General features: G+C 50.9%; 1 protein-coding gene across 3 annotated transcripts in view; it reads right to left on the reverse strand.

The window, feature by feature from the left end:
• TRNAU1AP (tRNA selenocysteine 1 associated protein 1) overlaps positions 1 to 11913 on the reverse strand; it is a 29796-nt gene extending 17883 nt beyond the window's left edge. Inside the window, exons 1-3 of one of the 3 annotated variants that reach the window (XM_004025307.5) lie at positions 11757 to 11913; positions 11161 to 11258; positions 270 to 369 (exon numbers count right to left, since the gene is read on the reverse strand). In XM_004025307.5, coding sequence (XP_004025356.1) covers positions 270 to 369; positions 11161 to 11258; positions 11757 to 11783 — 225 coding nt within the window. In that variant the 5' untranslated portion in view covers positions 11784 to 11913. Of the gene's footprint in view, positions 1 to 269; positions 370 to 11160; positions 11259 to 11586; positions 11684 to 11709; positions 11729 to 11756 lie in introns of those variants that run through there. The other 2 variants (XM_063701140.1, XM_019013793.4) reach the window with 2 other exon arrangements.
• Positions 11914 to 14254: the final 2341 nt, after the last annotated feature.

Raw genomic sequence — 14254 nt, forward strand, 5'->3', positions numbered from 1 at the left:
AGGCAGCAATGCAGAATGGAAACGCATGGATTTGGGAGGCAACCAATCTTCAGTCTGAATCCTGGCTCTGCCATTTACTACCTGTGTTGCCTTGGGCAAGTTATTTCAATTCCCTGAGCTTCAGTTTCCTGGGCCTACAAAGATAACAATGCCTACTGTAAAGGGTTGTTATAGGATTAAATAAAATAAGTATACAGTAGGGATTCGATAGATGGTAGTAAGCAATGACAATAATAATGGCAACATCATCATTATCTAAATGTCCTTACAGGTGTGGCTCCTGGAAGGGGTTTCCCATTAATTTTATGCAAACACTTCTCAGCTGTGGCCAAATCTGCAAATTCTACAAAGCAGTAGCCAGCTGGGATCCTGGAAAAAAAGCAAATAGAGAAAGAAAATGGTTAAAGATAAAATGGCTCAAGATGAGGCCAGGCGTGATGGCTCACGCATATAATCCCAACAGTTTGGGAGGCCAAGGCAGGCGGATCACTGAAGGTCAGGAGACCAGCCTGGCCAACATGCTGAAACACCATCTCTACTAAAAATACAAAAATTGGCTGGGCATGGTGGCGCACACCTGTAGTCCCAGCTTACTCGGGAGGCTGAGGCAGGAGAATTGCTGTAACCCAGGAGGTGGAGGTTGCAGTGAGCGGAGATCATGCCATACTGCTCCAGCCTGAGCAACAGGCTGGTTTGAGACTGTTTAAAAAAAAAAAAAAAAAAAAAAAGGCTCAAGATGGGTCTTGGCCTTGAAGGGAGAAAGAAAAGTTTTTCTAATCTGAGCCAACACTGTTTTTGTTCCCTTCCATACCCCAGCTCAGACCTAATTTACAAACCTGAATATAAGGATTGCCCATCTGGGCCAGTCCAAGATTCGTTTATCTGTATTTATTTATGAGACGGATATCATCTCGATCTCAGCTCACTATAACCTCTGCCTCTCAGGTTCAAGCAATTATCCTGCCTCAGCCTCATGAACACTTGGAATTACAGGTACCCACCACCATGCCTGGCTAATTTTTGTATTTTTAGTAGAGATGGGATTTTGCCATGTTGGCCAGGCTGATCTTGAACTCCTGACCTCAGGAGATCCACTTCAGCCTCCCAAAGTTCCGGGATTACAGGCATGAGCCAAGGCACCTGGCCCCAGACTCATTTAGTAAACCTTCATTTATGCATTTTATCATGTGTGAATACTCTTGTCAAAATTGTATTATGCAATCCCATCAAGACTTTAGATCTAATAACCAGTTCCAGGAAATTTTAGAGATAGACTATGCAAAACACCACAAGTAAACAAATGAATGCAGAATGTATGATCTGTTTTTTTTTTCTGAGACTGAGTTTTGCTCTTGTTGCCCAGGCTGGAGTGCAATGACGCAATCTTGGCTCACTGCAACCTCCACCTCCTGGGTTCAAGCGATTCTCCTGCCTCCACCTCCCAGATTCAAGCGATTCTCCTGCCTCAGCCTCCCAAGTAGCTGGAATTACAGGCATGCGCCACCATGCCCAGCTAATTTTGTATTTTTAGTAGAGATGGGGTTTCTCCATATTGGTCAGGCTGGTCTTGAACTCCCGACCTCAGGTGATCTGCCCGCCTTGGCCTCTCAAAGTGTTAGGATTACAGGCATGAGCTACCGCACCTGGCCTCAGAATATAGGCTCTTATAAAGACAACTAGTCTTACCTCCTTAAAAAGTTAAATAGTATGAGGAAAGAAAGAGGTTGGCTTTTATACATTAAAAGAGACTCAAAAAATTAGCCAGGCATGGTGGCAGACGCCTGTAGTTCCAGCTACTCGGGAGGCTGAGGCAGGAGAATTGCTTGAACCCGGGAGGCGGAGGCTGCAGTGAGCCGAGATCGCGCCACTGCACTCCAGCCTGGGCGACAGAGCAAGACTCTGTCTCAAAAAAATAAAAAATAAATAAAAATAAAAGAGACTCAGAAGAACTAAATGCAATGCAGGTTCCTGGATTGAATTATAATTCACTAATAAATGAAAAACTATCAATATTGTGGGGACAAGTATAAAAATTTAAATGTAGACCTGCTATGATATGGTATTAGAGAATCACTGATAATTTTGTTAGTGTGATATAAGCATTGTGGTTGTGTAAGAAAATGTCCAGTTTCGCCGGGCACGGTGGCTCACGCCTGTCATCCTAGCACTTTGGGAGGCCGAGGCAGGCAGATCACGAGGCCAGGAGATCAAGACCATCGTTGCTAACATAGTGAAACCTCGTCTCTACTAAAAACACAAAAAATTAGGTGGGCGTGGTGGCGGGCGCCTGTAGTCCCAACTACGCGGGAGGCTGAGGCAGGAAAATGGCATGAACCCAGGAGGCGGAGCTTGCAGTGAGAGTCAGAGCCTGCAGTGAGCCGAGATTGCGCAATTGCACTCCAGCCTGGGCGACAGAGCGCAAGACTCCGTCTCAAAAAAAAAAAAAAAGAAGAAAACGTCCAGTTTCTGGCAAGATCACAAAGATACTTAGCAGTGAAGGGACACAATGCGCTCTATCACCCAGGCTGGAGTGTAGCAGTACAATATTGGCTCACTGCAACCTCCGCCTCCCAGGTGCAGGCGATCCTCCTCCCTCAGCCTACTGAGTAGCTGGGACTACAGGCGCCCCCCCACCATGCCTGGCTAATTTTCGTATTTTCAGTAGAGATGGGGTTTCACCACGTTGGCCAGGCTGGTCTTGAATTCCTGACCTAAGGTGATCCACACGACTCCACCTCCCAAACTGCTGGAATTGCAGGCGTGAGCCACCATGCCCATCCTGCAATTTACTTTCATAGGCTCAGGAAAAGAAATTATTGGCCAGACGCGGTGGCTCACACCTGTAATCCCAGCACTTTGGGAGGCCGAGGCAGGTGGATCATGAGGTCAGGAGATCGAGACCATCCTGGCTAACACGGTGAACCCCGTCTCTACTAAAAAATACAAAAAAAATTAGCCAGGTGTGGTGGCGGGCACCTGTAGTCCCAGCTACTTGGAAGGCTGAGGCAGGAGAATGGTGTGAACCCAGGAGGAGCTTGCAGTGAGCTGAGCACACCACTGCACTCCAGCCTGGGTGACAGAGCAAGACTCCATCTCAAAACAAACAAACAAACAAAAAGGCCAGGTGCAGTGGCTCATGCCTGTAATCCCAGCACTTTGGGAGGCTGAGGTGGGCGGATCACCTGAGGTCGGGAGTTCGAGACCAACCTGACCAATATGGAGAAACACCATCTCTACTAAAAATACAAAATTAGCCAGGTGTGGTGGCACATGCCTGTAATCCCAGCTACTATGGAGGCTGAGGCAGGAGAATCGCTTGAACCCGGGAGGCGGAGGTTGCGGTAAGGCGAGATCGCGCCATTGCACTCCAGCCTAGGCAACGAGAGCGAAACTCCATCTCAAAAAAAAAAAAAATTCATCTAGTAAATATAGATAAATATGGTTTTTTTAAATCTTTTTTTTTTTTTTGAGACAGAGTCTCAAAAAAACCCGATGGATTGTACCTAACCAGGGGGTGTCTGTGAGATTCTGAGCATTCTATCTTTGAAAGAGTCACTAAGGCCCTCTCCCCTCTCCCCTCTCCCCTCTTTCCACGGTCTCCCTCTGATGCCCAGCCGAAGCTGGACGGTACTGCTGCCATCTCAGCTCACTGCAACCTCCCTGCCTGATTCTCCTGCCTCAGCCTGCCGAGTGCCTGCGATTGCAGGCGCGCACCGCCCCGCCTGACTGGTCTTCGTATTTTTTTGGTGGAGACGGGGTTTCGCTGTGTTGGCTGGGCTGGTCTCCAGCTCCTAACCGCGAGTGATCTGCCAGCCTCGGCCTCCCGAGGTGCCGGGATTGCAGACAGAGTCTGGTTAACTCAGTGCTCAATGGTGCCCAGGCTGGAGTGCAGTGGCGTGATCTCGGCCCGCTACAACCACCTCCCAGCCGCCTGCCTTGGCCTCCCAAAGTGCCGAGATTGCAGCCTCTGCCCGGCTGCCGCCCCTTCTGGGAAGTGAGGAGCGTCTCCGCCTGGCCGCCCATCGTCCGGGATGTGAGGAGCCCCTCTGCCTGGCTGCCCAGTCTGGAAAGTGAGGAGCGTCTCTCCCCGGCCGCCATCCCATCTAGGAAACAAGGAGCGCCTCTTCCCGGCCGCCATCACATCTGGGAAGTGAGGAGCCTCTCTGCCCGGCCGCCCATCGTCTGAGATGTGGGGAGCACCTCTGCCCTGCCGCCCAGTCCGGGATGTGAGGAGCGTCTCTGCCCGGCCGCCCCGTCTGAGAAGTGAGGAGACCCTCTGCCTGGCAACCGCCCCGTCTGAGAAGTGAGGAGCCCCTCCGCCCGGCAGCCGCCCCGCCCGAGAAGTGAGGAGCCCCTCCGCCCAGCAGCCACTCCGTCTGGGAAGTGAGGAGCGTCTCCGCCCGGCAGCCACCTCGTCCGGGAGGGAGGTGGGGGGGTCAGCCCCCCACCCGGCCAGCCACCCCGTCCGGGAGGGAGGTGGAGGGATCAGCCCCCCGCCCGGCCAGCCAACCCGTCCAGGAGGGAGGTGGGGGGGTCAGCCCCCCGCCCGGCCAGCCGCCCCGTCCGGGAGGGAGGTGGGGGGTTAGCCCACCGCCCAGCCTGCCGCCCTGTCCGGGAGGGAGGTGGGGGTTCGGCCCCCCGCCCGGCCAGCCACCCCGTCCGGAAGGGAGGTGGGGGGGTCAACCCCCCGCCTGGCCAGCCGCCCCGTCCAGGAGGTGAGGGGCGCCTCTGCCCGGCCGCCCCTACTGGGAAGTGAGGAGCCCCTCAGCCCAGCCAGCCGCCCCGTCCGGGAGGGAGGTGGGGGGGTCAGCCCACCGCCCAGCCTGCCGCCCTGTCCGGGAGGGAGGTGGGGGGTCAGCCCCCCGCCTGGCCAGCCGCCCCGTCCGGGAGGGAGGTGGGGGGGTCAGCCCACTGCCCAGCCTGCCGCCCTGTCCGGGAGGGAGGTGGGGGTTCGGCCCCCCGCCTGGCCAGCTGCCCCATCCGGGAGGTGAGGGGCGCCTCTGCCCGGCCGCCCCTACTGGGAAGTGAGGAGCCCCTCTGCCCGGCCAGCCGCCCCGACCAGGAGGGAGGTGGGGGGGGTCAGCCCCCTGCCCGGCCAGCCGCCCCGTCCGGGAGGTGAGGGGCACCTCTGCCCGGCCGCCCCTACTGGGAAGTGAGGAGCCCCTCTGCCCGGCCACCACCCCGGCTTGGAGGTGTACCCAACAGCTCATTGAGAACGGGTCATGATGACAATGGCGGTTTTGTGGAATGGAAAGGGGGGAAAGGTGGGGAAAAGATTGGGAAATCGGATGGTTGCCGTGTCTGTGTAGAAAGAGGTAGACATGGGAGACTTTTCATTTTGTTCTGTACTAAGAAAAAATTCTTCTGCCTTGGGATCCTGTTGATCTGTGACCCTACCCCCAACCCTGTGCTCTCTGAAACATGTGCTGTATCCACTCAGGGTTGAATGGATTAAGGGCGGTGCAAGATGTGCTTTGTTAAACAGATGCTTGAAGGCAGCATGCTCGTTAAGAGCCATCACCACTCCCTAATCTCAAGTACCCAGGGACACAAACACTGCGGAAGGCCGCAGGGTCCTCTGCCTAGGGAAACCAGAGAACTTTGTTCACTTGCTTATCTGCTGACCTTCCCTCCACTATTGTCCTGTAACCCTACCAAATCCCCCTCTGCGAGAAACACCCAAGAATGATCAATTAAAAAAAAAAAAAAAAAAAAAAAAGAAAGAGTCACTAAGAAACATAAGTAAGAGAATATGACAACCTAAGAGATTTATACTCAAAAATGTCAGATTTTTCTTAACATCACCCTATAAAGCTATCACCAATAAAAAGATGAGCCTTGGCAAGATGGAAAAACACCACCTCTACAAAAAATACAAAAATTAGCTGGGTATGCTGGCATGCACCTGTAGTCCCAGCTACTTGGATGGGTGAGGCAGGAGAATAGCCTGAGCCCAGAAGTTGAAGGCTGCAGTTAGCCATGTTCATGCAACTAAACTCCAGCCTGGGTGACAAAGTGAAACCCTGTAAAAAAAAACAAACAAACAGGCCGGGCGTGGTGGCTCAGGCCTGTAATCCCAGCACTTTGGGAGGCCGAGGCGGGCAGATCACGAGGTCAGGAGACTGAGACCATACTGGCTAACACAGTGAAACCCCATCTCTACTAAAAATACAAAAAAATTAGCCAGGCGTGGTGGCGGGCGCCTATAGTCCCAGCTACTAGGGAGGCTGAGGCAGGAGAATGGCGTGAACCCAGGAGGCAGAGCTTGCAGTGAGCAGAGATCACGCCACTGCACTCCAGCCCGGGCGACAGAATGAGACTCCATCTCAAAAAAAAAAAAATTAGTCGGGCGTAGTGGTGTGTGCCTGTAGTCCCAGCTACTCGGGAGCCTGAGGCAGGAAAATTGCCTGAACGCGGGAGGCGGAAGTTGCAGTGAGCTGAGATCGCACCACTGCACTCCAGCCTGGATGACACAGTGAGACTGGGTCTCAAAAACAAAAAAACAAAAAAAAAAATATACGAAAATTAGCTGGGTGGGGTGGTGTGTGCCTGTAATCCCAGCTACTCGGGAGGCTGAGGCACAAGAATTGCTTGAACCCGGAGGGAGAGGTTGCAGTGAGCCAAGATCACGCCACTGCACTCCAGCCTGGCAACACAGCCAGACTCCATCTCAAAAAAAAAAAAAAAAAAATACAAAAATTAGCAGGGCAGGCTGGGCACAGTGGCTCACACCTGTAATTCCAACATGTTGGGAGGCCAAGGCGGGTGGATCAGGAGGTCAGGAGTTCTGACCAACATGGTGAAACCCTGTCTCTACTAAACAAAAAAAAAAAATACAAAAATTAGCCAGGCATAGTGGCGCATGACTGTAATCCCAGCTACTCGGGAGGCTGAGGCAGGAGAACTGCTTGAATTTGGGAGGTGGAGGTTGCAGTGAGTCGAGATCATTCCACTGCACTCAGACAGACAGAGACTCTGCCTCAAACCAAAAAAAAAAAAATTAGCTGGGTGTTGGCCGGGAGCGGTGGCTCACGCCTGTAATCCCAGCACTTTGGGAGGCCAAGGTGGGTGGATCACGAGGTCAAGAGATCGAGACTATCCTGGCCAACATGGTGAAACCCTGTCTGTAATAAGAATACAAAAATTAGCTGGGCGTGGTGGTATGTGCCTGTAGTCCTAGCTACTCGGGAGGCTGAGGCAGGAGAACGGCTTGAACCCGAAAGGTGCAGATTGCAGTGAGTTAAGATTGCGCCACTGCACTCCTGCCTGGTGACAGAGTGAGACTCTGTCTCAAAAGAAAACAAAACAAAACACCAAGATTATAGAAAAGGAGAAAAGATAAGACCCAAGGAAAAATAATATGTAATATAGCCTGGGTGACAAGAGCGAAACTCTGTCTCAAAGTAAAAAAAAAAAAAAAAAAAAAGAAACATGTAAGAAACAAGAGTTCCATATCTTATTTCTTTTCTTTTTTTTGAGACAGAGTCTCACTTTGTCACCCAGGCTGGAGTGCAGTGGTGTGATCTCCGCTCACGGCAAGCTCCACCTCCCGGGTTCACGCCATTCTCCTGCCTCAGCCTCCCGAGTAGCTGGGACTACAGGCGCCCGCCACCATGCCTGGCTAATTTTTTTGTATTTTTAGTAGAGACGGGGTTTCACTGTGTTAGCCAGGATGGTCTCGATCTCCTGACCTCGTGATCCGCCTGCCTCGGCCTCCCAAAGTGCTGGGATTACAGGTGTGAGCCACTGTGCCCGGCCCATATCTTATTTCAATAAACAGTAAGGTTGGTCCCAGTGGCTCATGCCTGTAATCCAGCACTTTGGGAGGTCGAGGCGGACAGATCAACTAAGGTCAGGAGTTCGAGGCTACCCTGGCCAACACAGTGAAATCCCATCTATACTAAAAATAGAAAAAATTAGGCCGGGCACAGTGGCTCACGCCTGTAATCTCAGCACTTTGGGAGGCTGAGGCAGGCAGAGGTCAGAAGATTGAGACCATCCTGGCTAACACAGTGAAATCCCATCTCTACTAAAAATACAAAAAATTAGCTGGATGTGGTGGCACACGGCTGTAGTCCCACCTACTCAGGAGGCTGAGGCAGGAGAATCGCTTGAACCCAGGAGGCAGAGGTTGCAGTGAGCTGAGATCGCACCACTGCACTCCTGCCTGGGTGACAGAGCGAGACTCCGTCTCAAAAAACAAAAAAAATGAGCTGGGCGTGGTGGCAGGTGCTTGTAATCCCAGCTACTCAGGAGGCTGAGAGAGGAGAAGGGCTTAAACCCAGGAGGCGGAGGTTGCAGTGAGCCAAGATTGTGCCATTGCACTTCAGCCTGGGCAACAGAGGGAGACTATGCCTCAGAAAAAAAAAAAAAAAAAAGATTAAAATGTGAGAATCTATGCCAGTGTTTTACTTATTTATTTTTGTGACAAAGTCTCCCTCTGTCACCCAGGCTGGAGCACAGTGGCACAATCTCGGCTCACTGCAACCTCCACCTCCTGGGTTCAAACGATTCTCCTTCCTCAGCCTCTCAAGTAGTTGGAACTACAGGTGTGTCTCACCACACCTGGCTAATCTTTGTATTTTTTTAGTAGAGACAAGGTTTCACCCTGTTGTCCAGGCTGTTCTCAAATTCCTGACCTCAAGTGATCTGCCCACCTCAGCCTCCCAAAGTGCTGGGATTACAAGTGTGAGCTACCGTGCCCAGCCTATGCCAGTGTTTTAAAAAGTAGAAAGGGGCCGGGCACGGTGGCTCACGCCTGTAATACCAGCACTTTGGGAGGCCAAGGCAGGCGGATCACGAGGTCATGAGATTGAGACCATCTGGCTAACACGGTGAAACCCCATCTCTACTAAAAATAGAAAAAATTAGCCTGGCGTGGTGGCGGGCGCCTGTAGTCCCAGCTACTTGGGAGGCTGAGGCAGGAGAATGGCTTGAACCCAGGAGGTGGAGCTTGCAGTGAGCCGAGATCGTGCCACTGCACACCAGCCTGGGCCACAGAGCAAGACTCCGTCTCAAAAAAAAAAAAAAAAAGAAAAAAAAAGGAGAAAGGTTACAGAATGAATTTTCATACCAGTAGCTGATTATCTGGGGTTTTCTGCTTAGAAGAGCAAGAAGAGAAATATTTAGGTGGGCATGATCTACCAGTCAGAAAAATCTTTTCCTAGGTAATGGGGTTCTGAATACACAAAGTATCTTTCAAATGTCTCATCTCTATTTTTAAACCATTTGATGTTTTAGCAAGCCACATGTAGTAGAGTACCGAGAAAAGAGTGGCTGCTTGGAGAATGGCGTGAACCCAGGAGACGGAGCTTTCAGTGAGCCAAGATCGCGCCACTGCACTCCAGCCTGGGTAGTGACAGAGCGAGACTCCGTCTCAAAAAAAAAAAAAAAAAGAGTGACTGCTTGATAAACACACTGACAAATTGATAATTCCCTAAGGAAAACTAAGACCTCAAAGAGAAAGAAGAAAATGGAGGCAATAGAGCACCTCTATCTGAAAATATTACCCATTTGGTTATGTTTACTTATTTATTGTCTCATTCCCCACTAGAATGTAGTAAACTCCATGAGCAGGGGCTATATCTGGATTATTTCAGCCAGGAATGTATAACAGTAGAACACAGTAGTATCTCCACAGATAATTTTTTTTTTTTTTTTTTTTGAGATGGAGTTTCGCTCTTATTGCCCAGGCTGGAGTGCAATGGCGCGATCTCGGCTCACTACAACCTCTGCCTCCCAAGTTCAAGCGATTCTCCTGCCTCAGCCTCCCAGGTAGCTGGGATTACAGGCATGCACCACCACGCCTGGCTAATTTTTGGTAGAGACAGGGTTTCTCCATGTTGGTCAGGCTGGTCTCCAACTCCTGACCTCAGGTGATCCACCCTTCTCGCCTCCCAAAGTGCTGGGATTACAGGCATGAGGCACCGCACCCAGCCTCCACAATTTTTTAAATGAATGGCATAAGAGTTAAGGGCCCTCATGAGCTTTCAGGATAGACTCGAATTCAAGTCCTGACTTGTTATTTATTATAACTCTTTTTTTTTTTTTTTTGAGACAGAGTCTCAGTCTGTCACCCAGGCTGGAGTGCAGTGGCGCGATCTCGGCTCACTGCAAGCTCCGCCTCCTGGGTTCACGCCATTCTCCTGCCTCAGCCCCCCAAGTAGCTGAGACTACAAGTGCCCGCCACCATGCCCAGCTAATTTTTTCTGTATTTTTAGTAGAGATGGGGTTTCACAGTGTTAGCCAGGGTGGTCTCAATCTCCTGACCTCATGATCCGCCTGCCTCGGCCTCCCAAAGTGCTAGGATTACAGGCGAGAGCCACTGCGCCCGGCTATTTATTGTAACTCTTCAAGTTATTAAGCCTCTTCATAATAGTATTTACCTACCTCAGAAGTTTCTGAGGTTTTAAGGAGATAATGGATGTAAACTGCTTATTACTCAGCAGATCATAATCTGACTATACTTACTGAGCATATGCTATATGCCATACACTGTCCTAATGATGAATGTGAATTAACTCATTTAATCCTCACCATAACTCTAGGAGGTAGGTGCTGTTATTATTTCCATTTTTATACTCAAAGTGAATGAGACAGAGCAGTTAAGTAACATACCCAAGGTCATACAGTAGAAATAGCTTTCAAACCCAGTCTCGCTTGAGTCCTGCGTTGTTTTTTTTTTTGTTTTCTTTTTTTTGAGACATTGTTATGCTCTTGTTGTCCAGGCTGAAGTACAGTGGCACGATCTCAGCTCACTGCAACCTCCGCCTCCCGGGTTCAAGTGATTCTCATGCCTCAGCCTCCCGAGTAGCTGGGGTTACAGGTGCCTGCTACCACACCCGGCTAATTTTTGTATTTTTAGTAGAGACGGGGTTTCACCATGTTGGCCAGGCTGGTCTCAAACTCCTGACCTCAGGTGATCCACCCACCTCAGCCTCCCAAAGTGCTGGGATTACAGGAGTGAGTCACAACGCCTGGCAAGTCCTACCCTTAAGCTACATGCCATCCTTCCACTCATTGGGACCTCAAAATGTTAGCTGTTATAATTTTACAGTGACTATTACTAGGGGTAGTGAGAAGCCATGACTACGATGTTTACATTCTCGTACATGACAGCTGCAACGAGATGTATTAAGAGAGACCTGAGATGAGACTTACCCAGTGAGGCGGTTTCGGATAATTTTGACGCTCATTACGGTCTCCCCCATGGTGGCAAAGGCTCTGGAGATGAAGTTCTCATCCATGTAGGGTTCCAGCTGCGTAAAAACAAGAGCACAGCGGCTCAGGCCGCCAGGCTTCCCACTCCGGGTTCCAGAACCCCTCCCTTTCAGCCCAGGGCTGGCTACGCGCCGCTGGGGGAGCGAGGGGCGAGGTTCGCCTCCACTGAGCGGCCTGAAACCCCAGCTCTTTTGGTTCAAGCCTGCCCCCCTTTAGGGAGCCTCCCCTTGGACCTAGAAACCCCACTCCTCCGGTCCCAGAACAGCGCGCCTCAGTCCTTGGATTGCTCCCATTCTATGTCCCCAAAGCACCACCTTTCCCTCCCACGAACCCAGGTGGGGCCCCAGGACCCCTAGCCTCACGGACTCAGCCTCTTCACTTAGATGCTGGAACCCGCTTCTGTGTCACCAAAAAGAACCCCCGTCACACGTCTCCCCTTCCTGGGATCCCAAGTCCCCTCCCACTCAGATCCTTCCTCCCTCGAGAAACCGAGATGCTTCCTTGTCTTCAGACCCCGGACGGCTGCCCTCACTCACGTCGCCCATCCACAGGCTGGCCGCCATACCCGCGCACCGGGGTGGGGCCTTGCGGGCGGGGCTCTGCGGGCGGGGCTCGAAGGCCCGCGCGGGCGCCAATCCTGGCTGCGGAGACCGCTACAGAGCATGCGCCTCCGACGGCTTCTGCGCAGGCTCCCGAGCGCAGCGGCCCGGGTCGGGCCGTGTGTTCAGCTCCGGGTTTTTTCTGCAACCCACTGGGCGCGAGGCTTCCGGATCGCGGTGGGCGGAGTTCAGGCTGGAATGGGGCGGGCCAGATACCACCTGGCCCAGGCGGCTGGATTACTTGGGTTTATTTCTGACTTTATATATTTAGAAAACAAACAAAACTACACACACACACTCGTCTGACTTTATATAGAAAACAAAACCACACACACACAGACACATATAATTACAACATTAATATATGCTCGTTAGGGCTGGGCACGGTGGCTCACGCCTGTAATCCCAGCACTTTAGGAGGCCGAGGCGGGCGGATCACGAGGTGAAGAAATCGAGACCATCCTCGCCAACAGGGGGAAACCCCCTCTCTACTAAAAGTACGAAAATTAGCGGGCGTGGTGGCGCGCGCTGGTAGTCGCAGCTACTCGGGAGACTGAGGCAGGAGAATCGCTTAAATCCAGGGGGCAGAGGTTGCAGTGAGCCGAGATAGCGCCATTGCACCGCAGCCTGGCGACAGAGCAAGACTCCATATATATATACACACACATACACATGTATATACACATGTATACACATATACACACATAATACACATATATACACCACACATATATATACATATACACACATATACACACACACACACACACACACATAGATATATGTATGCTCGTTACTTGGGTTAATTTCTGACTTTACATATTTAGAAAACAAGGCCGGGCGCGGTGGCTCACGCCTGTAATCCCAACACTTTGGGAGGCCGAGGTGGGCGGATCACGAGGTCAGGAGATCGAGACCATCCTGGCCAACATGGTGAAACCCCGTCTCTACTAAAAATACAGAAATTAGCCAGGTATGATGGTGTGCACTTGTAGTCCCAGCTATTCAGGTGGCTGAGACAGGAGAATCACTTGAACCCGGGAGGCAGAGGCTGCAGTGAGCCGAGATCGCGCCACTGCACTCCAGCCTGGGCGACAGAGTGAGACTCTGTCTCAAATTAAAAAAAAAAAAACAAAAAACATACACATGTACACACACACACAAACACACACATAATTACAACATTAATATATGCTCGTTGTAAAAAACTGCAGATACAAGTGCATCCAAAAAAGTGAAAATATCCCTCTGGACAACCCGGTTCCACTACCTCCCTGTTGTTACCAGGGGTTCTTGGGCTCTCAATGCAACAGAAATTAACATGAGGCCAAAAAAGTTTTCCCAGACAAGTCTTCATTGGAGCTTATGCCTGGGTATAAGGGAGGCAGCACAAGAGAGCGAGAATTCCCTGACTCTCCGAAAAGAGCTGGTTGAGATTTTTTATTGGGCAAAGCACGGAAAGTGATATCAAGTGTAGGGTTTACAGGCTGGGCGGGACAAAGCTCATGAGGGTGGGGTATGAAGGTCAGCATATCCTGTTATAATGATTATCTTTTTTTTTTTTTTTTGAGACGGAGTCTTCCTTTGTCGCCCAGGCTGGAGTGCAATGGCACAATCTCGGCTCAGAATAGCTAGAACCTAGCCTCCTGGGTTCTAGCTATTCTCCTGCTTCGCCTCCTGAGTAGCTGGGATTACAGGCGCCCACCACCAGGCACAGCTAATTTTTGTATTTTCAGTAGAGACGGGGTTTCACCATGTTGGTCAGGCTGGTCTCGAACTCCTGACCTGAGGTGATCCACCCACCTCGGCCTCCCAAAGTGCTGGGATTACAGGCGTGAGCCACCCATCGCGCCCAGCCAATGATTATCTTGAGTACTGGGCTACCTGGTAGTTTGGCTGTCAGCAACAAGGCTGTAAATGAAGTTTTCAGCATTTCTTCCTGAGATGAGACATTCCACAACCTTGGTTGGATAATTTGGATTTCCTAAGGCCAGATCCTAGAATTATTTTTATTTTATTTATTTATTTATTCAGTTGGTCAGTCATTCTGAGAGAGGGTCTCTCTCTGTCGCCCAGGCTGGAGCGCATTGGCACAATCTTGGCTCATTGCAGCCTCAAACTCCCGGACTCAATTGATCCTCCTGCCTCAGCCTCCAGAGTAGCTGGGACTACAGGTGTGCATCCCCACACCTGGCTAATTTTTTTTTTTTTTTTTTTTTTTTTTGCAGAGAGGAGAGCTCACTATGTTGGCCAAGCTCATTTTGGACTCCTAGGCTCAAGCGATCCTCCTGCCTTGGCCTCCCAAAGTGCTGGGATTCTAGGTGTGAGCCACAGCGCCCAGCCTCTTTTTTCTTTTCTTTCTTTTTTTTTTTTTTTTTTTTTTTTGTTTGAGACGGATTACAGCCACCTGCCACCATGCCTGGCTAGTTTTTTTT

The sequence above is a fragment of the Gorilla gorilla genome, chromosome 1 (assembly GCF_029281585.2).
Source record: "Gorilla gorilla gorilla isolate KB3781 chromosome 1, NHGRI_mGorGor1-v2.1_pri, whole genome shotgun sequence".
In the NCBI taxonomy this organism is placed as follows: Eukaryota; Metazoa; Chordata; class Mammalia; order Primates; family Hominidae; genus Gorilla; species Gorilla gorilla.